This window comes from Sinohyriopsis cumingii, chromosome 2 (genome assembly GCF_028554795.1).
Source record: "Sinohyriopsis cumingii isolate HCF-2022 chromosome 2, ASM2855479v2, whole genome shotgun sequence".
In the NCBI taxonomy this organism is placed as follows: domain Eukaryota; kingdom Metazoa; phylum Mollusca; class Bivalvia; order Unionida; family Unionidae; genus Sinohyriopsis; species Sinohyriopsis cumingii.
The window spans coordinates 131366292-131392697 of NC_142962.1; the positions used below are offsets into that span (position 1 = coordinate 131366292).

The 26406-nt window shown below is 36.7% G+C and overlaps 1 protein-coding gene across 4 annotated transcripts in view; it reads left to right on the top strand.

Moving 5' to 3' along the window:
• Positions 1-302: 302 nt before the first annotated feature.
• Positions 303-26406, top strand: part of LOC149805846 (forkhead box protein K2-like) — a 74335-nt gene continuing 48231 nt past the window's right edge. For 3 of the 4 annotated variants that reach the window (XR_016419803.1, XM_089950566.1, XM_089950568.1), the window contains exons 1-4: positions 305-723; positions 7509-7706; positions 12788-13109; positions 19571-19764. Coding sequence is in view for 3 of the 4 variants with exons in the window: in XM_089950566.1 (XP_089806692.1) it covers positions 368-723; positions 7509-7706; positions 12788-13109; positions 19571-19764 (1070 nt within the window). In the remaining variant the exon portion in view is untranslated. Of the gene's footprint in view, positions 724-7508; positions 7707-12787; positions 13110-19570; positions 19765-26406 lie in introns of all 4 variants that reach the window. The other variant, XM_089950569.1, reaches the window with a different exon arrangement.

The window sequence follows — 26406 nt, forward strand, 5'->3', positions numbered from 1 at the left end:
GTAAATATTACTGAATTGCCAGACAAAACATTGTGTCGGTGCCCTGGAGCTATAGTCCATATCCAATTGATTTTCCTGATAACATTGAAGGGGTTCATTTTACAAATCTCATTGAATTGTGTCAGATGTATCCAAACAGTCAAATATATAGATGGTTCAGTTGTAAACACATTACGAAATATATACCTTTTATTTCTGTTCTAATAAAGAGTTGAAAGTACTCACTAGACAAAGGGAAAAAGTTTAAAACTGGCTATAGATTTATTCGCATGGAATTGTGGGTATAAACTTGATGTAAACAGCAAAGTACGGGGTTGTGTTATTCTCTTAGGACGAGCTGCCATTTTGGTGTGCGATCGACCTCGTGATGTCTGCACAGCAGCCTTCAGAAAACGATGTCTGGGCCTTGTTAGCCCTTAAGTCTGCGCCTGCCAGCCCTTCAAGGTCCAATTGGGCCCCCCATCAAAGTGGAACGCCAATTGCGCGCCTTGAAGGCAGAGACTTTAACTATGAAATGAGAAAGAACCGCATAACAATCGGTCGTAACAGCAGCAAGGGGGACGTTGATGTAAATATGGGTCATTCTAGTTTCATTTCTAGGGTACACCTCGAGATCAACTTTGAATACCCGAATTTTTTTATGAAATGTACAGGAAAAAACGGAGTCTTCATTGATGGAATCTTTCAACGGAAAGGAGCACCCCCACTCCAACTTCCACGAACGTAAGTTTGAGATCAAATTCCCCATGCCTTCGCCCCTCATATTTACTGTTGACCCTCAATTGTTTCGCATGCCGCTTTGCTTTATAATATACCTGATGAATTCAGAATGATGACACACGTATCAGTAAATGCCACGGATCGGTCAGATAGTATTAATGCTACACAAGAAGAAAGCTTGGTTTCTGTTTCAGAGGAAGTTAGGGTTACCATGTGGTCTATTCAATATGGCGGCTATGTAAACAAAATGTCTGTGGACCAGAGGTTACCTTAGTATGATTAATGTCCACTCGCTCATAATCATATGCATTGTAAAGTGGAAATTATTAGACTTGTGTAACTTTGGTTTAGAAACAATTAGTTAATTTTACCAGTAGTGTTCGCACACCCTCCCATTGAGTTGTAATGCCCCCCCCCCCGATTTATAAAAAAAGGCATCAAGGATATACAAAATTCACAATACTCGGTCATTTTATATATTGATATATAAGTTATATCTTCATTGTCGCCGGGGTGGGGTGGGGGTTGAACACTGTCAGCTTGTTCAATGTTGACAATTCAAAAGAAGTTTCTTGAGTAACATGGTTACCATATTTGTATGGGCAAGTCAGTGTTTTCAAGCATCAGATATAATATAGTTAACTTTCTTTTATGATCTAAATAATTCTATAAATTTTGTTGCTACATCTCTTTGAACACATTTATTCAAGAGTTCTTCGTTTGCCTTGTTTTAGAAATATTACAACTAGACATTGCAAATATTAGATACAGACATTTTTTAATGGAATGGACTGTAAGCTGTCTCTTGCTTACATCGAGAACTTCCATTTGATTTGAAATTCCAATAAGTCAACAGCATTAGGGACCTCTTGGCAACAGTCCAGTTAGAAAGTATAAATCATTGAATAAGTTTTGTGCAGTTTTTTATATCTGTGATTCTTTTTGTTTTTAAAATTGGTAGTGGGGTATAAACAAATGTGAGAGTGTGCAAATACTATCAAAAGATTAGTGAGAGATAATGGTGTTGTTGGAATATTGTTTTTCTACACTTCCTTTTCCCAAGTAGTGTAATCTTTATTTAAAGTCAATGCAAGGCCTTAAAACATAAAACACAAGCTCTGTTTACAGTGTTCTGTAAATATTGTATTGTGCAATGCTAGAAAATCTTATCCAATTTCCCCCAGTTAGTGATTTGCAGTTGAATCAATAAAACCCAGTTGTCACTAATCCATTGTTGCAGTTTTAATTGCTACTGGTGGTTATCATAAAAGTTAAGATGTAGTCATGAGACCGTATTAACTTTAATTAGTTAATTGATCTGTTTATTGTGTACCTATATCTTGCACTTTATGAGGTACAACAATTTACTCCAAGTACAACTGGACAGGTGTTAAACCATTGATCCAGTAAATTAGTGTGACTATTTTCAAAAAAGGTTTTCATAACTGACCTGTTGTATTGCCCCCAAGCATTGATTTCATTATGATGATAACAATAGATGTAGGGTCTCTATCTAGTATTGACCAGTTGGAAAGAATCACATTTGCTGACTCTACAAATAATCAAGAATTATACAGAACAGTGTGTTTTAATATTTAAAAATTGTTTATTAACATTAATTACATTGTGTGCTGACAATTATAAACAAGTGGAAGTATTTGCAAGGTGCCCAGAAACTGCAGATATTTTATAATGAAAAGAGTAAGTGCAATTGAAAATAAAAAGTATCAGAAATGCTGGAAAAATAAACAAAAATGAATGAAGTATGTCTTAAGGGAAGCCATAATGTTCTGCACTGAATATTTGGAAAATAACTGAAAGTACACCAGGTACTTCATTTAAGGGTCTTGTTGGTGAAATATAACTAATTGTTTGAATTTATATTAATAAATATGGAATTAGAAACAACTGGTTTCTGTTAAGATTTAGTAGGATCAGTAAAATTCGGATAAAAGCTTTAAAGAATTTCATTTGGATGATCCTGTGGGATAATGGCAACATGATTCTAATTTTGAACCCCAGTAGTATAGGTATAAAAAGGAAAAAGAAAGTAATAAAATTTTAAGATGCATGACACCACTTTGACATTGGTTTGACAAAAACTGTTAGTTGCCTGATTGCCATAAATTATGTTCCCAATTGTATACAAGTGTTCAAACTTTAAACATTTATATCAGAGGTTCTTTTATACAGGTATAAGCCAGTTTTAGCAATAAAATATGCCTCTGTAGTGGAGAAAGATGAAGCTGTCTGTATTTATGTACGGGCAGAATGTAAACTGTGTTTTAAGTCTTGAAAGTTAAGTGTCTCAACATCAAATTATAATAAAGTGACCTATTCCTTTTATGCAGTTTTAGTCCATTATCCCTGCTAATTGGATTACTGATTGTCAGTTACCGCATAGCAGGAGAAGGTGAGTCAGCTTATTGCTTTGATGGGTTGCAAGGGTTTGACATTTCATTTGAGGTGAAACAATACAAATTCAAGCACTCCTTGTTCTGTTTAGAAGATGTTGATTCAAGCAGTCACTTTATGCATTATTCTGTTTGCACTGAAGAATCTAATCCTGACACAGCAATTGAAACAATCATTTTTCTGTATACAAACAGTACTAATGATAAATCCATGCCAGTTTCCAGTACAGCTGCTGCAGATGAAGAGAAACAATGTTCCAATTCAAAGTATTACTTGTCAGATGTGTTGTTGACCTCTATTGCACAGAGTTCAGATTCAAGCATGGAGAAATATAGAACTAATGCAAAGAAATTAAGAACCAGGGAGTACAATGAAGCTTGGGTATAGACTTGCCATGGCACAGAAAAGAAGAGTATGTTAGGAAAAACAGAATTATTTTGTACAGTGTGAAAAAGGAAAGTACGTCAAAGGATTTACAAACAGATCTAAACGTTGTCAACAATCGGCACTGGCTGACCATCAGAATAGTTCAAACAGCATCCTTAAACAGCTTACAATAATACTCACTATTGTGGAAAATATTCAGAGCAAGACATTAAGTGTTTAGAAACACAAATGAAAACTGTACTTTGCTTACCTCGAGAAGATGCTGCTACAAAGTTTCCAAGCTTGGTGGAACTATTTAACGATTGTGGATGCCCATCTCTTGAAAATATAAAGACAGATTCCCACCAAGATGCAGTAGTAAAAATGTAAATTGCCCTCGCCAGAGTTGCCACAGAAGAAATTGTCAAGCTAATATAGGAAAATCCCTACGTAGGTATAATCATTGAGTTGGTGAATGTGACCATAGACAAAAGAAACTCTATCTACATTTTACACAGACATGATTTTTCTCCATTTTAAAGCGGAATTCCACTTTTGACTTGATATTCGTTCCGTATATTAGCACATGACTCTTGTAAAGAGTATTCTGATTGGTCAAAAGTTTACATTTATCCAGTGAATCTTCATGTAATGGAAACTGATGGCAATGGAACGAAGAATGCATGCTTGCAAAATATGGCGTGCCGAGTTGTTGAGAGAGACCATGCCATGAAAAGTTTACATAAAGGTTTTAAAAACATGGAAATGGGAATGACTGGAGCAAAAAGTTGACAGAAATATAGTTGGTCAGTTTATAAGAAAACTGAACGCTGGAGGACTGGCATTTTGTGACCTATGCAAGAAGGATCAGTAATTGTGGTTGGAAGAGTTTGGAACAGCACCTACAATAGATGCTACATACGGAAAATTGAAGCTCAGAAGGCTTCTGGAAAAAGTGCAATTCCTGTAAGAAGAAAGATTTCTTGCATGAGAGAACAGATGTAGCCCTCTGTCAGAATATGTGCACTGCATGTCACCAATACAAGAACCAACTTGAAAGGAAAAAACTTTCATTGAGAAGGAAGAGAAACAATTGCACATTGAAGCAAAAAAAGTTGGTGGTGACAAAAAGGAAGGCTAAAGAAATCACAACATTAACATGCACATGAAATAACTTCAACATCAACAGTATACACAGATAAACAATTTCAAAGTGCGCATGCTTACAGTGTAGAGTTATGCAGGAGTTGTTGCTCCTTAATTGCAAGTAGAAAATGGCATTAACATGTACTGTGAAGCTTTAACTGGAGGAAGTCAAGTCATATTTGATTAGGCAAATAAAAAATGTGTTTCTAGTTGGTGGAATGTACCTGTTTCTCATTACCAACCCTCGACTTTTTCCCCAATGGTATAAAATTTGTTTTTTTTTAATAAAAAAATTGTGTATCTATGGTCTGACTATAAATCCCTGTTTGTTTGTAAAAAAACAACAACATTGATTTCAATAAAGAAAATGTTTAATGTGATAAAAAGTGCACAGAACTAAGTCAACTGAATCATTGATTTATAATTTCTAACCTGACTGTGACCAGAATGGCACTAATACTGGCATCCCCTGCACCTTTCATGCTTAACGGTCTTTACAAACAAATGGGTTGGTATAATCAGACCGTAATTGAGCCAGTTTTGCCCAGTACTTTGAAGTGCTGGAAATATTATTTGATTTATAGATAATGTGTATTAAAAAAAATGGGGAAAAACCTGCCTAACCTAATTTTAAAATCAGTAAAATATGAAACACACATCATAGCCTTTTTCAGTCAAAAACAATATTTTATTTCAGAAGCCATTTTTTAAATACTAATTTGTGTCGAAATAGCTTTTTTTAAATACTAGTATTTAAAACTGAATTAAAAATTACTTTTATTCAGCATGAAGATATTTTTGTATTTTTTTAAAGTACTACAAGATCACAAGTTAATTTCTTGTTTACTGGCATTTTATACAGAGCCTGGAAAGGTTACTCGTACATCCAGGCTCTACTAAGCAAATGGCAGCACTGATGAAACTGTTTATTTGTGTATTGGAGAACAAATTCATGTGACAATAAATATTGTGAAATTGTTGAAATCAAGTTGAACATTTTTGTTAAGTTTATTAGTTTTTCAAATGATTATTTTGGTTTATTTTATGATCATAAGTTGCACCGGGAACATTTGTTTTGAGGCCCCTTTTGGGGAGGACCCCCAAATCCTCCTTAGAAAGTTTTCTTCAGCTTTTTATTATGAAAGACCAAAATCATGTCTGTTTACGGTATTCAGTGGAAAAGCTGAAACAATTAAAAACTTCATTGGCAGACAGACATTCCACTGGAAAAGGTTATTGGACTTTTGTTAGATGAAGGAAGTGTCATGTCTGGTAGGCATACAGGTGTTGGGGTATGTTTCTGTGAAGACACTCATTAAATATTCATTGTGTGCCTTATTATGAAGCACTTGCATCGCAAGATGCATTTAAAGCTGTAAATACTGTTAAGTACTTCATGTGAAATGAATTTACCTCCATTTAATGATGCTGACTGGATAATTTACTGAGTTAACAATGGGATACAATTTGTGATGTCACTGTGTTGACTTGCAGCGCTATTATGAACTCAGCTCCTGTAATGGTCAGAAACTCATTAAATTCATTTTTTTACCAAGTATTGTTTACAACATAATTTTTTCCACTCAGCAAATGATAAACTATGAATGGATGACATTAGCTGATTAGCATTTGTGCCGGTACAGTTTGGTCTTGTACGGACTTTTTCCATTGTTGCAGGTAAAATGTACAGCTAGTGGTGCATCCCTAGCAGAATCTCATATGGTCTTTTGTTGTACATCATCAGGTATTTACAAATTCACTTGCCTGTCTCCCAGGAGAAGCTCAAATTCAGTTTGGCCAAGCTCAAGTTTGCAAGACACATACCCATGGGCAAGACCAAAGAATCGAGAGAGGGAGACAAAATGCAATATATGAACTCCATGCTTCAGCACACAAAAATAGATGGGGATATATTTCTTAATATTCTAAGTAAGTGACACTTGAACAGCTCACAATTGGACATGAGATAATTTACATGTACTAGAATATACAAGAAGAAGAACTGCAAAGTTTTGTGAAAATTTATCACAGACCTTAGAAGAAGTGAGCTTTCCTGTGGAGTTCTGTATTGGATGTTCATTAACCTTTAAAATGCTATTTGTGACATAAGTTATGCTGGTAGTAGAAGTTTAGTAGTACTTGTGGTAACGTCATTTTTGCAGGTAGGCAACACTTTATTCTTCAGGGTGACAGAAGCATGAGGAATTAAAATCCTGGTATTCAAGGTTTGCAGAAGGGTGATAATGATCACAGATGCTTGGGTTATGGATTGATTACCCTTGGAAATAAATATTCACTTTTCCTGTATTGTATAATTTGAATTGATCATTGTTGGGTAAAACTAGGCACATTTTACTACAATCTCTTTGTGAATTAAAATAACCATGACCTTAACAGTTGACATTGTTATTTTAGTAGACAAAGTGTAGAAAAACATGCATTAGCATTTTCTGCAATGACTGAAATTAATAAATCCATGAGACAAGTGCCAGTGACTGATATGTGTTTGTATTTCTGGAATAAACGAAGGTCAAGAAATGTATTTAACACTCGTTCTCGTCTCTTCTAAATCATCCCACTTTTTGACTGTAAGTGGCAGTAGGGACCCACTTACATTTCTGTAATGAGCACTGGTGTTTTCTTTGGGGATGGTTTTGTTATGAAGCTTATACTTGTTATTGGAGACTAGTCATAGGTGATGAAAGAACATACCTAGCTTTTGAAGTCATTTGACTGATACTTCACTAGTGATTATTTTGAGTAGTTCACCAAATAAAATTAATTTGAAATAATGGTGAGAAATTTACCAATAAATTGAATTGGCACATGTAATAGTCAGTTTTACTTGTTCCCAATTTCAGATGTGTTCTGCGATTTCCCAGTACAAACATCAAGATAGTTTTTCAATCCATGGTTGAAGAGGAGACTGTTCCAAATGTGCCACCCCCTCTGCCAGTAAGCCCTCCGAAGAAAAAAATCTTACCTCCACTGAAGATCAATATTCCCGAAGAAGATGCTGTTGTAAATAGTCCATGTCCCTCACCAACTGGAACTATCAGGTATGTAATCTACTAAGTTCATGCAACAGTAAATCTATACTAATATTACACCCAACCTCCCCTCTGAAAAATATGCAAAACTAAATTGTTTTACTCTAGAAGGATCTTGCATCATCTAATTAAAGGAGCTTTTGTTCAGGAAAAACAGTGCCACTCTTTAGATGTTCTGCCAGTTGGGGATGGAATAGTTTTTATATTTACTGGCTGCCAGGAAGTTTTAAAGAATGGCAAAAGTCTACATTGTTTCCTTCATGTTTGTAATGAAATACTCAATATTTCACTGGCTTTTAGCAATGTTGTCTACTTGCACAGTGTGGCTGGGGAATGAAATTTTCCACTGGAGCCTATAATGCTCTAATCGGTACAATGAATTTTTTATAACTTGTGGTACCAGTAAGCCCAGCCGTTTTTACCAGCAAATTATTTGTCAAAAATCAGTTTTCTGACAGCTGCAGAATTGAAACATTAAAAAGTGTGTATTAATAAGTAAAATTTCTTTTGAGAGATCTGATCAGGGTTTTTTTATAAGGAAAAGGAAAAAGTTGGTTAATTTTCATTTTTGGCAATGCTGGTCACATACCAAAAAGCATATGGGATGGCCTGCTGTTCATTGTCCATCCTTCCATTAGCACAGTTTGTTATCGCTACTTAAAACTACTGAGAGGATTGTCCTGAAATTTTACGCAGCTATTCAATGCATGGTCTAGATCAGAGATGGGCAAACTTTCCAGTGCAAGTGTCGCATACACAAATTTACACCTTGTCGGTGTTGATCACCAGTGAAAATGATGCTAATTTGTTTGACAGAATGGTTGGTGTAGTGGCCATCTTGAAAATCTTGTCACTACTTCATTGGATAGTCAAATCTACATGGGGTTTTGTCCCAAAAGTTTTTTTGCTATCTAGTTAGACCTAAATGAAATTTGTGCCATTCTAACAACCAATATAGCCATCATGGTAGCTGTCTCTGGCTGACCAAAAGCAAGGCAAAGTTAAGTACATGTAGCATATAAACAACTATGCTTTGATAATGAATATCAGTGTGAACTGTTTCGGGAAACGTGTTTGTTGACAATGGGATATAAATAAAACGAGAACTACTGTTTTTTATATATGTACGCTTTTGTTGTTTTCTAACAGGATTTGACTGATATATGAATTTTTTTACATATGATCTAATACTTGAATTCATGGATTTTTCACATGACTGTATATTATTTAACACATTGTGGAGTATACCACACAAATATAAGTCGTCAATATACAAGTATTTCATACTAGTTGTCTTCATTTATTCAAAATTTCCATTTTTGTTTTCTCTGCTTAAATCCCAGTCACTGACAACCGGTCATCTCTTAGAAATTTCACTTGCATGTGAAATTTCAATTTATATTCAGCACCACCCCACCCCCCAAACTAAACATTCGCTTATGTCGACACTATTACCTTGGTCCCCAGGATGTTGAAATAAATGGATAGTACTGTATTATAAAAATGGTGGAAATTGGCAAGAAAATATTGAGGTTGGCGATTTTCTTTTTGGTAACAACTTTGTATAAGCCAGCGCTATCCCTGCTGCAACTCGTTCTCAATGGTCAAATTCATGTTGTTGTTTTTTTTCTTCAGAAGACATCTAAATGATGTCCAGTTTGTCCTTAATTAAAATGATACCAGTCTTGCATCCAATATGTCTAAATGATGTCCAGTTTGTCCTAAATTAAAATGATACCAGTCTTGCATCCAATATGTCTAATTTTAAACTCGTAATTGCTCAATTGTCGAAGATGGTTTCAGCTCTCAGCTTGTAAAAAGAAGAAATTGTCTCAGTGATGATTCTGTTATATTAAGTGAGGCAGCCAGATTCCATAATTTCCTTTGGCGGCCCCACTGTTTTTATTTTAAAATATATATTCCGGTCTAAATTTAGTGTCTGATAGTACTTGTACATTTGTTTAATTCATATCTAAAACATGTTACCATATCATGACCATAAATTTACCTTGTTCTATTTACCTGAAGTAATACTGATCTTAAAAAGTTGGATATTGCTTATTGGTTCTGCTCTGCTGCTTTAAGTTTGCATAGAGTTTGATTTTTAAAGAGAAAGAAATGCTTTCCTCACTTATCCAAATTGTTTAAGAAGACAAATTTTTATATTAGCTATTTTTAAAGTAATTTTAATATCACATATAAAGAAATTTCAGTCACAGTACATGAAAATGGCACAGAGGCATGTCAACATATCCATTGTACTTGTTGCAAATTCACATAACTTCACTTTATACCAGTACCAATTTCAGAAGTACTTAATAACTGTAAAATGGAGTCAATAGTAATCAGATTTTTCAGAATAAATGCATTGTTGAAGTGCTGACAGCTTTACTGTAGTAGCAATAGTATGTATTCTTATCTTAATTAGAAACATTTTTGTAAGTAGCTATTAGGATAAATGACAGAACTGGTTCTGACTGATAAAAAGAAGAGTATATGATTTGTCTTTGAAAAAATATTTGGAGTCATTTGGTCCAGTTTTTAATGAAAATTATTTTTTTTACAACTTTGTTTCTAATGAACTGAACCACGTTGTTTTTTTTTGGATGACATTCTATTTCATGCATTTCTTTCTTTTAGGGAATATAGTATTCAGTATTTTGGTTTGCTGAAGGGTTTCTTGGCAGATATGTAGTCCTGGAATGTGACTTTGCCTTTCTGTTTATACTGAAAGGGGGTGGGGAATGCAGGTATAATAAGCAGTGAAGTTTTATTGATAGGACTGTTGCAAAATGATTAAAATCTTTGAGAAAAGGATGCCCCTAGTGGTCGAGTGGTCTAAAGCGCTTACCGTTCCGGATCACTGCCATCTCACCTCTGTCTGCGTGGGTTTGAGTCCAAGGCTTGGCTAGCGTTGGTACATGGAAAAAACCTGCCAGTAGCTTCTCGTGGGTCGGTGGTTCTTCCCTGGGTTTTCCAGGGTTCTTCCTCCACCAGTTATACTGGCCGCCATGTATAGCCTATCTTGTGCTGAAAAATGGCGTTAAACCCGAGAACAACAACAACTTTGAGAAAAGAACTGTAATTCAATGCAAATGTAACTAAAGCTACCGTATGGAAAAAGTATTACAAGGCCAAATTTTACCAGTACAGATGTTAATCAACCAGTCTCATCAGTTCATTGTTTACCATTTGCTTAAAGTAGGGAAAATTGTGTTTTAAACAATGCTTAAGTGGAAGAAAATGAACAAGCTTCTGACCTTTACTGGAGGTACATTGATAATGGATGTCAAAATTTGACCAGTCAACACCATGATAGAAGTGTTAACCAATTCCAATATTGTCATTGTCAGTGATAAACTTACTCCACACACAATTAACAACATTGGTTCAGAGTTCAGTTATAAAATAAATAGTTAATAAGTTTACATGCACCAAATAAAATGTTCGCATGGCTGGGTTTGAGCACAAGATCACATGACTTATGGTCATCTATAAATACAAAGCAGCAAAACCCAACCCATACTGAACTCTAAGCTAAGAAACAGGTGGTTATTTGTTTTGAAAACGAAGAAACCAAGCTTGGATTAACATCAGTGAAGCAGAAAGATGGGTGCTTCAGTTTGTATTGTTGAGTCACGCAGAAGCAACAGAAGGAGATTTGGCTTATCTCTTTGATGGTTTTGACAGCAACTACACTTGATTAAACTGGCCTCTAACCTCCCTCACTTGTTAAGCTGCACCTAAAATCTAATACTATGTTTCAGTAAGTTTAAAATGGGGTGGGTAGGGACTCTATCCCGAGTGTTTTCTATTTTAATAGACTAGGAATGTAATATTTATACAGTGGAGCCTCGTTAATCCAGATGGTGTTTATCTGGAAACCTCACTCTCCGGACATAATTCAACGGGAATGGAATTCCTAAACGTTAATTTGCTCCGTTAATCAAGAAATCCACATTCTTGATCCAGCAATTAAAATCGGGGACCAAAGTGTAAAATTACTTTAAAACTTGTATTGATAATCCAGAAATAATCTGTCCAAAAATAAGAAAATTTGAAAAATCATAAATGAAAATACAGTCAGTAAGATAATACAGATTCACCTATGCAGATTTGGAGGTGTATCAATCTCTGATTGGTCAATTCTAGTGGTATGTTAAAGTTATCAATTGATCATGTGACAGTGATAATTTGTGTGGAAAAACTAAGTAGTGTGACCATAATGTAACTAGCAATTGTATAAACAATGTCTGTGTTAGATAGTCGCTGACGGGGGTGTTAATAGTTAAACACACTGGGATCAAATCATCCACGCTTTATGATATAACATATGGTAAATAACTAAGTGTGTCATTAAGCCCCTTTGTTGTTTACCAATTGTATGTAACAATCACAGTTCATTAATGGCTGTACAAATACAGTTGATTGATTTAAGCTGTGGACAGTATATAGCTCTATTTCCGAAAAAAATGCGGACATCAATTATCAGCTTATTAGCAGCTATAACAGTTGTAAAATACAACTTACAAAAATGACTGCATTTTATTAGTTTACCATAAACCCATTTAACTGTGAGATATCAGTTTGTATTCTTTGTGCTTTATACATATATTATGGTGACACCATCAAGCAAGCGTACACGAGAAGAGATACTGGCCAGCATAAAAAAGATTTGCCAGCACAAACAAGATCACCCAAAAGCTACTATTCAAGATATACGCCATCATATCATAACTTACTCAACCTTAGACATTGGTAAGTCAACAGTTGTGGACATCATAAAAAAACAAGGATAAATGGTCCATACCTGCCGACGTTACCATCAACCAAGCCAAGGACAGCATAGCAACATTAATTTCGTATTTTGAGCAGACATCAGCAATATTCACCAGTGATGACATAAAACACAATAGTGAAGCCCTTGAGAGCCTCCAGGCAAACAAAGGTTACAGATTTCTAGTTACCTGTTTGACCCCTTGTTGTATTATATCATTTATTTTCATTTATTTTTTCCAGCCTGATTTAATATTTGTAACTTGACATGTTGAATTTTTATGGGTCTTTAATTGTCAGTTTAATTCTTGCAGTGCTGCCAATTCTTGTCCAACAAGTCCTCGTGGGGGTACAAATCCACGGTTCCTTGGGGTAACAGATCTTCAGATAGCAGCTCTTACAGCAGCTGCAGCAGCTAATCACCAGCAATACAAGCAAGAAGAAAAAGATAGCACCCCTACCCCTACTAGTGAAGTTACAGTAGCAAGAGATGAATCAAAACCACCATACTCCTATGCTCAGTTGATCGTTCAGGCCATCACATCAGCGTCAGATAAACAGCTTACCTTAAGTGGCATCTATGCCTACATCACTAAGAACTATCCCTACTATAGGAATGCCGACAAAGGTTGGCAGGTAAGAACCACAAGACATGATGGCTACATTGTTTTAATAAGAAAAGCGTTATGTTTCTTTTTATGTCCTTTCCATGAATATATTTGGGGCATATAATATTAGGCTTCTTTGCCTTGTATGTTATGCATCTTTCTGTTGAATGTATAATACTTGGCTGTCCTTACTGACATGAGGTGATCCTTTGCATGGTGTTTTATTGTCTTGCTTTAATGTGTTTTTCCAGAGTTGTTGTCCTTGTTAGGTCTTGCTTCAAAGGTTTCAGTGTATTTCAAAACTGATCATTTCCATTAAGGTACTATACAAATGCAGACTATATGAAAGACCTACTTACTTCCAGAATTGGAGACCTTGGGAATGGAAATGCTTATTGAGCCTGGGCATTTTTACATTTTACAAAAAAACACATTTTTAATAAGAATTTTACAATACCATGGTTGACTTTATATAAAGTCATAACAGCAAAGTAAAATGGGTCAAGTGTGTGGAACTGTTGTGTTGGACTCTTAACATACAATTTATGAATAGATGACAACATTGTTTAGTGGATTGGCATAAAGCAGAGGGTCTTTACCTTATGGTGATAGTGCAGAATGTGTACATTATATAACAATTCTTGTGCGCACTGATAGTCTTACAAATTTTGATGAATTGCCGTAAAGTTTGGCAGAAATTGTTGGCTTGAGGTGAATATGTTTATGTGATTTTGTTCCGAATCATGTCGCATTTTGGTGTAAAATGTATATACTCCACTCCCTAAAACAGGGGTCGGCAACCAACGTCACACGGCCACAAGGCAGCACTTCAAGAGGTTTTGTGTAGCATGCAAAGGAGGGGGGGTAAAAATCTTGATTTTAACAGTGTTACTCTCTTGCTGGTGGCACACACTCGTTCATTTTGTAATTAATGCAGAAAAAGAGTGGTTCACTATGTAAAATAGGTTGCCGACCCCTGCCCTATAAAGTACCTGGATCACACATGAACCTATAAATGCAATATGCCCTCTTGTATCCAAATACCATCACAACTATGTCTGCAAATGTTTCTCTGAGAACTTAAGCGCTGACTATATTTTGATGTCCAACCAAGGGAAGTATTTGTTGTATTATCACACTCTATTAAAAGCAGACCTGGGTTTTCTTAATGTCCAGCTGAGTTGACATCCCATTAATTTATTTTAGGTCCATGAGTAACTTGCTTCCACAATTACAATGCATTTTATGTTTTTGGACCCATTTTGCACAAGTTGTAGAGGCAGAAGTGTAAAGTTATGCCCTTCGGAAATATGAGCTTGCCTAAAACATAATTTCCCAACCAGAGACCGAATATGTGAGATTTTAAGAAAATCATGTTATATTGATTTTAACTTTTGTTTTCTCAAAACTCTTCGCTAATCTATATGGCCATCATGGTGCTCTTTTTGAAAATCTTGTTATGTGTACTACTCCTGAATAGAAGTCATAGTGACATGGAGTTTTTACAGAATGTCTTCTTATGATGCCTAGTTGGTTATTAATGAAAATGGTTCTGAACTGGCATCACTGTCTTACACACCTTGATGTTGTTACACCTTAATTGATTGTCACAGTGACATTGAGTTATCACCAGAAGACTTTTTATGATGTCTGGTTAGGCCTAAATAAAATGAAGTCCTATTCTAATATCCTATATGGCCTTCATGGTGACCAATCTGAAAATCTGATTATTGCTATGCCTCCTGATGGTTTTCAACAAAAGAATTCTTATTCTCATACAACCATCTTAATACTAGGTTTTCTTAAGGGATGGTCATGTTGACATGGGGTTTTCAAGAAAAGACTTCATATGATTTCAGATTGATCTTTAAATGAGAAAGGGGCTGATCTGACATCTAGTGTCTTTCACTGAGTCTTGAAAATATTTTAACTCGTTGCTAATGGAAAATATTATTGACATGAGGTTTTCACTAAGAAACTTTTTATAAATTCTGGTTAGTCCTGATTGAAATTGAGCTGATGTCTGATCATTATTATGGCTTCTCCACCTGATGGTCATGCATCACCATGGGGATTTCATCAAAATTATGATGTCTGTTTGGTCCTTAATGGTGTTGGTGCTGACCTAACATCCAAAATATCCACCATCCAGCAATCTTTCAAATCTTGTCATTGGTTCATGTTAAATCCCTTATATATATGGGTTTTTCATGAAAAGACTTAGATTTCTTATGCATAGTTGGTTTTTAAATGAAAAAAGTGCAGATTTGACATCCAGTATAAAATCTATCACTTGGACCATTTTGAAAATATTCGTATTTCAACTGACTTTTAGTGGTGCCATACTAACATCCGCTATGTCTGCAGTGATAGTTTTCATGAAAGTGTTTGCACTACTCTTAAATTAATGGTCTTATTGACTTGAGTTTTCACTAGATGCAAGGTTCTCCATAGGATTTTGAAAGTTGCAGCCTGGGATGACTTCCTTGGAAAAAGTTGCTATCCCAGTAATGACACTGGTTTTTTTTAAATTTATTTTTATCATGCAGTAATTCATTGTCATCTGATTGCCAGTGCTCACTCATTGTGAATTATTTGACAATTAGGCCAAAAGCAAAATATGTGTGGTTTTGGATGCTTGACAAACCCTTTTTGTTTCCGCCATGTTTATATTTATTTTTAAAAAAAAATTATTTTGGACAAGAAACCCCCAAAAGAAATTCAAAATTCAAAGTGTTGTAATTACAATCAAAGTTTAATTCAGGACATGAATGGCATTTTCTGGTCAGTGCTTCATTCAAATCAGTCTGGAAAAACAAAAAAATTGCTTGCCTACTTCCCTGCCCAAATTTATTTTGCTCCCTGTCAACAGAACCGTACATATTTTTCTTATTTAGTCTTATAATAAATAAATAAAAGAATAATACAGTGGATAATCAAGATAATTGTTATTGTGTATGATTGTATAGCTATAACAGTTCTCTTTGCCTTGACATGGGCAGTCTTTAATTTTGTATGCAGCTAGAATGAATCAAGGAATGTTACATTTTCTTTGCTATATGAATATGATTAACTTAATTCCACTTCATTGCAATACTGGAAATAGAAACAAATGTCTATATTTCATTAACCTTTTTTTCGTTGTATCTTTAAACAACACAAAAACATTTATTTCTTGAACAAACTTAAAATCCAACTTGAACACCTAAATTTCCAGGGCGGAATGCCAGAGAAGACTCCTATATTGCCTTAGAATCACATTCAGGTGATGTCCTTTCCATTCTTGTAGACTGATATTAATTCTCAGAATTGCTGGTTGCAGTAGGTCCCACCCATCTGTTTGAGCCTCTGCTTCTTCCCACCTGTTAGGTCAGGTGTCGGTGGATGATGTTTGATAAAGCAGGCCTTTGCTCAGAGCCTTCTGGGGCTCTTTCTTCTCTGAATCTTCTGCTGCTCCCACACTCTGCTTTGTTTATTGAGTTTGTGCACAAGTTTGCACAGGGCCATATGGGGTGGTTTGCTACCCAATCTGCTTCATCTGCTGTGTCAGCCTCCAGCTGTCAATGTGCATTCATGTGCTAGACTCTTTAAACCTCCCTTCTCACACCACCCAGACTATGGTGTATCTCGAGTGGGAATACTGGAACCTGAGCTCATTCCTGGTTATAGCCAAACTTTGTGGTCAGTTCTTAGATAGGAACTCTGAATGTTGCTGCATTTCTAGTTCCACTAGAGAGATTTCACCTGGATAATCTCCATTTCCTGTTTCTAGCAAACTGGGAACCAGATGACTCTAAGCTGATCTTCCTCAGGGATTTGATCTTCTTCACCACCTGAATTGGTGTCTAGATTGTAATTGGTTTCTGACTACAGTCTCGATGAGGGGCCTTGAGTGGCCGAGTGGTCTAAAGTGCACACCGTTATGGATCACTGCCAACTCACCTCTGTCTGTGTGGGTTCAAGTCTCGGATTCAGCCAGCCAATGTGGGTATGTGAGAAAGCTTGCCAGTAGCTTCTTGTGGGTCGGTGGTTCTTCCCGTGGTTTTCTTGGGTTCTAACTCCACCATTAATACTGGCAGCCATGTATGCCTATCGTGTGCTGAAAAATGGCGTTAAACCCCACAACAACAACAACAGTCTCAATGCATAGCCCCAAATTCTACTTCATTATGTTCACAGATTCTCACCCATCTGTTTATCATGGGTTGCTTACCTAGAACCAGATGGGATAGTTTAGGGTCTTGGGTCTTTGGAAAGAAACAATCCTCCATATAAACAACCTTGAAATGCAGACAGTGTTCCTAGCCCAACAGGGCTGTATTGATCTCTTAAGGTGTCATTGTGTTATGATTACCTCAAACATGACAGAGGTACATCAGACCAGTTAACCCTTATGATTTTGCCATTAGTCTTATGGAAATTACCCTAAAAATATGGACTTAGAGAATAAAAGCACAAATTAGAGAAACATGATTGCGGTGCGTGTGTGTGTGTGTGATTCGAATCTAGGTTTCATTAGATTCAATGGAATCAGACTAACTTTATAGGGGGGCATCTCAGATGCTTTAAACTGCACATATTCTTGAATCACTTCTGGTCTTTTAAATGAACTTTTCCAGCTTGACAATAGTGGTACATATTTTCTTACACCTTACTGAAAACTGCTCAAACTGCTTGCCTTACTGAGAAGGTCTTGTTAGGGTTGGCAGGTCTCTGATACATGTGCTTCTTTGCGTAGAAGTCCTGGATCTCTTCCAGTAGGCAGTCTCCTGAGAGGTCTCTCTCAGAGTTTGCCATGATCAGGAATATTGTGGAGGATATCCTTCCAGATAGGGCCATGTAGTCCTCATGGGAATGTCTGTACACCAATAGCAGAGACACTTTATCAGCTGTGGGGGAGACAATTAGTGAACTTGTTTGTCATGAGACTGAACAACAAGCTCACTTTTCATCTTTTATGTCTCTTCAGTGCTCAATTAGAGGTCCTGATTGGTACACACTTTCAGTCAGTTGTGGGTAAACCTTCCTATCTTTATTGATAGCCTTCTGTGGCCCTAATGGTCATGGTTCAGTGACCTGTTCATCCTGTTGGGAGATAAGCCCAGGAGGTTACCAAAGATGAGAGACCTGGTATGGCACACAACAGGTCACAGATTCTGCACCTTCGCACTTCGCTGATCTCAAATGATTGGTCACCACGACCAGTTTTCTATCAAGGTTGACAGCTTCATTGTCCATACAGTCCTCTTCTTGGGTTTTTGATATAAAGTTGAGAATGTTTTATAATTAGTGCTGTAGGAAAAACATTAATCCTAGCTGCCTCCAATTAATTGCAGCTGCAGACTTTTTATCTTCCTTTTTGAATGTTCTGTTTCTGCTTGATGGCAATATGGCGGCTGTTTTTTATACTTTCAAGTGCTCTAGGGGTTTCACCATGGACTCAGGTCCTTTTCTTTTTGAATTTGAAGAACACAATCCCAGTTTGACTCCACAGACACAGCCACTGTATTGGAATACCGTTTTTTTTCTTCCTTGGATGATGTATGCATTTCATGTGTGCTATATCACTCATTGAAATTTGTCTCTCTGATTTGATCTGTTTTATAAATCTTTTGGCATATCACGTACCTCGTATCAATTGTTTTTTCTCCCTAATATTTGCTTTAGTTGTGTGTGTAAACTTTTCGGGCTTTTTGGGGGCTGCTTGACAAGTGGTACTCATTAAATTGTGTGTGTGATTAGGATTTTTAACGTAGCTTTTAACAATTTTTTAGTCTTATCGCTACGATGTCTGCAGTGTGACAATTTATAGTGATGTCTAGCACTGTGGCATCATGCCGCCGACACATAGCATGATGTCCCACCCAGTCACATTATTCTGACGCCAGGCCAACCAGTCCTAACACTAACCTCTTAATGCTGAGCGCCAAGCGAGGCAGCTGCTAGTAACTATTTTTGTAAGTCTTTGCTAAGACTCATCTGGGGTTCAAACCCATGGCCTCCTGCTTTTGAGGCAGACACTCGAACCACTAGGCCACCGTAGCAGTCATTAAATTGTTTTCCCTTTGTTCCAATGCTAGGGTATGTATTGTATACATGTTTTTGCTGCAGATTTATTTTTTTGCTTATTCACTTTGCATAAATGTTTATCTTTAAGAAATTGTTATATTGGCTTGTAATTTTCACCAAAGGATTGTTAAATGGTTTACTTGGTATGAAATGAAAATGGTGCCAATCTGACATCAAATATGGTGACCACTGCAGCTAATTTTAAAATATTGTTATCACTGCAGAATATCAGATATGTTTGACACTCTGCATTTGAAAGGAAGAACAGTTTTTGCCTTTAATTTCAGGATATTCTTTTTAGGTAATAAGTGTCTGTCTCTTCAAGTGACTTGTTTAAATCCTAGTGGATCACTGGAAACTGTATGTTAAATTTAAATTCTTGTGGATTGTAAGTCACTTACTCATATCTTTTGTTTTCAGAACTCCATTCGTCATAATTTGTCACTAAATAGATACTTTGTGAAAGTGCCTCGGTCACAGGAGGAGCCAGGAAAAGGGTCTTTCTGGAGGATTGACCCTACATCAGAAGCCAAACTGACAGCTCAGGCTTTCAGGAGGAGAAGACAAAGAGGAGTTCCCTGTTTTAGAGCACCATTCGGGGGCTTGTCGACTAGGTATGTACTTCATGTTGCACAGTGTATCATAAGATAATACTGTTAGATGCATCTTTTAGTAGACTTGATTCAGCCAGATTTTATAACTTTATAGGTAAGTTTGGAGGTCTGTACCAAAAATTGATTCTATTGATAAAGCTACTTAATAGAAGTAGTAGACTGCCTGCTACATTTGCACTGTTCACCTTTTCTGGGATGCCGAGTCCCTAGTCGAAACTAAATAGTCCCTCCATTGAGTCATTGGAGGCTCAGAATTGAGAAAAAAACCAAAACATCCAAGATTGATTACTTAATCATTGACAACATACAAAATGTCTTCCTCTTTTTCCCTGGACTTTGATGAGTGTATATGCATGCCAAGTTGCTTATCAAACTTAACCTTTGTTGTTTTTGGTTCTGCTGGTCATAGACGAGAAGAGCTTATTGGACAGACTGTCTGTCTTCTGTCCTTGAACGGATGGTTATACCAACATCGAGTTTTAAATGAAAGACTTGTTGTGATGTCTAGTTGGTGCTAAATGAAAATACTGCCAATTAATTGTCCAGTATGGCTGCCACAGTAGCCATTTTGAAAAATAGTATTGCTGCTGCTTCTGAATGGTCATGTCAGATAAGTGTTTTCACTGAAAGACTTCTTGTGATGTCAAGCAGGTCAGGAATAAAAATGATGCTAATCAGACATGCAATATGTCCATTGTGGCATCTTAAAAATCTTGTTATCACAGCACTGCTTAAACAGGAGGTCATATTGATATGTGGTTTTCATGAGAAGACTTTGGATGATATCCAGTGGTCTTTAATGAAAATGGTGCTGATATGGTATACAGTATCACCACTACTAGCCATCTTGAAAGTATTGTCTCAACTTCTTTCCAAATGAATGGATATATCAGCATGGGGTTTTCAGCAGTATTCTTCTTACGATAACTTAGTTGGTCTTAAATGAAAATGGTGCCAGTTATGTCCAGTGTGGCTGCCATGGCTGTCATAAAATTTTGTTCCTACTCCTTTTGAATGGATGATGATTATGAAATGTGGTTTTCTCAAAAAGACTTATAATGATGTCCACTTGAATGGTGCCAAGCTGACATCCAACACGTGTATGATAGAAGAATTTCAGAATCCTGTTATTGCTTAAGAATATCAGAGATGGTCTGAACACTCAACAGTTAAATGTCTTTTTTGGACAATCATATACCTTTTTGTGTTGATTCTTTTTTATTTGCCAGTCCTTGCCTTGCACACTTTTTGTTTTCCTTTTGCAAATTTAGAGAGTTTTTGGAATGGTGCTTTCTGTTCATTGTTCCCCGTTTTAATAACTGGTGTTTGGATAATATTAACTACCCTCTTTGTTTCATGGTTATTTTTATCTGGGTTAGAGATAAATATGACAGTGAGGGTAAGTGCAGGTACAAGAAGGCCTTGTTGGTGTGTGCTCACATGTCATATCTTAATCACCAGACTTGACACAAGACACTGGGCCTGTTCAGTTACCATTCATGTAACCAAACACCAGGTTTTAATCAAGTCAGTATGTCTCTCCCCCCCCCCCCCCCATGTGGATGAGTGTTCTAAGGCATTCACTGTTACAGATCACTACCATCTCACCTCTGTCTGTGTGGATTCAAGTCTCAGGCTTGGCTGATTTGTGCATGTGAGAAAGCTTACCCATAACTTCCTTTAAGTTGGTGGTTCTTTCCTGGGTTTTCCTAACTACCATAGCATATCGTGTGCTGAACAGTGGTATTAAACCCCAAAACAACTTCTCCCCCACCTGTCACTCATGTCACCACCCATCCTTATGTGGATAGGGAGATGGGTTTTGATCACTTACCTGTGGAAGTGGATCAGATTGTCACGCCTTCGTTATATTTCCATCCCCTAATTTATGATTAATTTTTTTGCCTACCCTTGACATAATGCATGGCCCTGCCTTGGTTTCAAGGTTTGGTGGATTGATTGGCTGGGGACCTGCTTTGTCACCTCCAGCCTTGCCCATCAAAAAATAGGCAAACTGCCACTCATCCATGATGGCTGAGAAGGGATCATGATCCTTTTTTTTTTTTTTCACATAGGCGGAAGGCTAGAAGGGTTAGTCCTATTACCCCACTGTGAGTGGTTATGTGATGACAAAAACCCTACTGTTATGCCTCCCTCTGGAGAGGAAGCCAGTTGTGTCTTACCTTGGTAGTGGGTTAAAGACTTGGATGTGCTTTGAATCTTAACAAGTTTACAGAAGAGCCTTAGACTCGATTGAGTTTTCCACAATAGCCAGTTGAGACAGGTCCTTCCCTTCAGTTTGAGTCCCCTGCTCCTTCCTACCTATAATTTCAGGTGTTGTTGGAAGAGGAAATCTGGGAATATGATAAGATGGTAAACTTTACTACCTCATTCCTGCAGACTATCTGGGACTGAGGACACTTGAATTGGTTTTTGTGAGGAGAAGCTTTCTGGGGTACACTATTGTTAAGATTGTCTACTGTTCTTGCAATCAGCTAGAGTTAGGAAGATGCACAGACGTTTTCCCAATGCCAGAAGTCTGCCAGGAAGCCAAAGAGGTGCTGTGTCCCCTTGCTTGAAACACTAAACTATGACAAGAATATTTTGAGGGCTGCACCATCCTTAGGGGTTTCATCCCAGCTGTAGTATCACAGGATTTGAGGGACTACAACACTAGTTCTCACTGACCACAGGGTCCCCAAGAAAGGTTTTCAAAGACGGTCAGCCTCAACGGACAAAACCCATTCACATGTTTAGAATGCCCTACTTCCTGTCTTTAACTAAATGAGGTGGTTGAAGAGGGGGAGGGAAGAAGTCTTTGAATGGATATAGTCATACTCAGGGAGTCACACTCTTTCCTGCAACATATTCCTCTTCCCAGTATTCCTGTAGATTCCTCACTGGCCTTCTTTTCTGAGGTTTGGTTGGGCATCAGAGATGTTTATGGGTCAGTTCTGCCCTAAAGAAGGATACTGGCTTCATTTCCAGGAACAGTTTCTTTTACATCCCCATTTTCTTAACACCTGTCCAAACTGGTTCGTCTGAAGGAAGAGGTACACACCCTTCTGCTGAAGGGAACTGTTGAGAGGGTGCAAAATCACTTAGCTCTAGGTTTCTATTCTTGTATCTTTGTAGTGTTGGAAACAGGAAAACTTTTTGTTGATTTTTGTGCCTTAAACAATTTTCTTTGGGGAAAAACACTTCAAAATGGAGACTACTGCCTTGGTCAGGAATGTCATGAGGCCCTATGACTGGGCAGTCTCTATAGAACTGCAGGAGTCGTACCTTCACATCCCCATGTTCTGGCCTCACTGATAAATTTCCCCACAAATCAAGGGAAACCTGAAATGAATGATTCCTAAAATGGTTCATCTTTAGATGACAGTTTCTTTTGACAAATACAAGCTGATGACGAGTGCCCGAGTGGTCTAAAGTGCTCACTGTTACAGAGCACTGCCATCTCACCTCTGTCTGCATAAGTTCGAGTCTCAGGCTCAGTTAATGTTGTTTCTCGTGGGTCAGTGGTTCTTCCCAGGGTTTTCCAGGGATCTTCCTCCACCAATTATACTGGCCACCATGTATAGCCTGTCTTGTGCTGAAAAATGGCAATAAACCCTACAACAACTACAACAACAAGCTGATGATAGTAATGATGACAGTTAGTGAAACTGGGGAATATGTTAATATAAAAACCATTGAGTGATTTATAACCCTAAATTGATGTTGAATACAAGTCTGATGTACAGCTGGATGGACAAAAACAGACACCATGCCAATTAACCCACTTTAGCAGTATTTTGAACTTAAATGTTAGAAAGGCAGAATGTCATGTCTAACTAAATTCAGGCAAATTAAAAGTAATTTTTTTCAAACAATTTAGACCTGTGGGATCTTGTGCTCTAAAACTATATAGCCACATTATGTTAAGATCAATTGGATAAATAAGAACCTGAAATAAAAAAAAAGAAGTTAAGAATATTATTTATCAAAAACTCAATCTGAATAAGCCAAATATGACATTGGTGGACTTAAAACCCAAATACAGCATTATGAAACCGGTAAGAAATCTGGCATAATCAGCAAAGCACCAATTCAGAAAAATTCAGCCATTGTAAAATACTATTATATTATTGAGTGGAACATGTCACAGATAAATTGACAATTTAAGATTTTGTCCTAATTAACCTATTAAAGCCCATAATGCTTGACATTTTATAACCATTTATATAACTCCATGAATTCAATTATAGTTCACATGATGTTATAAAAATGGGTCAGAATAATCCAGTTCACAGTATCCCATAACATGATAATTCCAATCATCATACAAATAAACAATGAAAGTTAAATCCTTCTTTAAAAAATTTCTCAGTATCCCGTAAATGTAACTATCTAACATCTGATTCAATGTCCAGGAATTCATCCTTGTTATCTGATAAAGCTATGAAATCATCTCATTGTCATCTTGTAATGTGATGTGGCTTAGTCATCGTAAATATCATTTGACTCCATTTTCTTGTCTTTACTGTCATATGTGAGTGCTTATGTATAGACTAAGTTTGAGCTCTGTAAGTTACACTTTGATTATACAGTCTATGAAATCTACTGTAGGTTGTAACTACATGTGGCAAGATCTAAGGAAGTTAAATTAACCACCCTCAGTTACTTGGCAAACTTGTAGCTCGATGACAAGGGTTGTCACATAGGAAAATGAAGAGTCTGCTGCCTTTAATAGAATAAAAGAATTTAAGTCATACATTCACTATACTTTGCACTAAACAAGTACAATGTACTAAATTTGCAGCTTGATCAAAGGGATTGTCAACTTGAAAACAAACGAGTGCAGTTTTTACTAGCCTTGGGCTTATCAGGTCATGTGCACTGACATAATGTGGAAAATATCACTGGGGAATTAAAAACCTAACTTACGGACAAGGAAAATACAACTTAAATCAAAACCTTTATTGCATCAAATACTGTTCATGCAGCAAAACAAATATTAATTAATAAATGGTTGTTAGGGCTTGCATGAAAATGGAAGCAATATACAATAGCAATACCCCAGGTAAACAAGATTGAGGAACACTTCACTTTGTGGCTAGTAGTATTTAATTTTCCATTATTGTTTTAAAATTTAAATAACAGTAGATAAAAGTAATGTGTAATGAATGCCATCATGAAATTGATAAACAGACTACATACCATATACACATTTCTGAATGCGAGTATGGCATACAAATGTAAAAATATTTGAGTTCATAGTGTTTTTGTGTACTGCAAACATCTCAAGTTTTAAACATTACCAGTAGATTATCACTTGTTTTGTTGTTTTTTATAACATGCTTATAAGATGACTTCTATTCTGCATCAGATTTTCAGTAAGATAAAAGGTTGACTTATAAGTATTTTTGGAACCCCATGCATCGTGGTGGTGGTGGAGAGGATTAGGAAAAAAACCTCCACCATTTCTCCATGCATCCTGATGGATTGACATGGTGGCTTATGGATAATTTTTCTGCACACCATGCTTTCTCGCGGAGTTATTGAGGATGAAACAGTGGAGTGGACATGGTCTATATCAAATGGGCATGGCATACTGTGTATGACCCCTGTTCTTTAGAGTTTGAGGGAACATTTGATTCTGATTTTTTTTAAAATGTAGCTTTAACAATTTTTCAGTCATATTGCTACGATGTCTGCAGCGTGACAGTTTATAGTGATGTCTAGCACTGGGGCATCATGCCACAAACATGTAGCATGATATCCCACCCAGTCACATTATCCTGACACCAGGCCGACCAGTCCTAACACTAACCTCTTAATGCTGAGCTCCAAGTGAGGCAGCTGTTAGTACCATTTTTGTAAATCTTTGATATGACTCGGCCGGGGATCAGACCCCTGCCATCCTGCATCCGAGGTGGACACTCTAACCACTAGGCCACCGGAGCGGTCTTGAGATAACAAGAGAGTTGATCTTCATCGTTTATCAGATTATTATACACATTTTCTAGTTCTAATGAAGACTATATAATAGATAGATCAAATTTTAGATAATATTAACATTTAACATAGTCATAATGCCTTGAAAACTGCACTAATACTACTGTACCTTTTTCATTTCACTAAGTCTCCCGATTTTGTCTGTGCTTGGAACACCATCCTCTGAGAAGCCTCTAAGAAACAAACCAGCCTGATATTCACTCACACACTTAACAGGACTTCATCTATTTATTCACCTGCATGAAATGTGGGAAACAATATGTATCTGAGACTAAAGGGAATTCCAAATGAGAACTTGAGGTATATCCATATTCATAAAGATTCCCCGGTGCCTAAGCATTTTAATTTATCTGACCACAGACTGTACTAAATATCCAATAATATAAATTATTAAATCTGATCCCATGCTCTCCAGTAACACTATTTTTTAGGAATGATAGAGAACTTTATTGGAAATACCAGTTACATACTCTGCAGTGGGTAGGGATTAATATCCTGGTCTAATTGGGAGTACAGGCATTTTTAACTGTGTTTACACTTTTACTTTATTCAAAGAAATCTGAACAAACTTATGCACCAACTTGACAAGAGGCACACTGATCTTCTCTTGAACAATGTAAATTTATCATACTATATATGAAA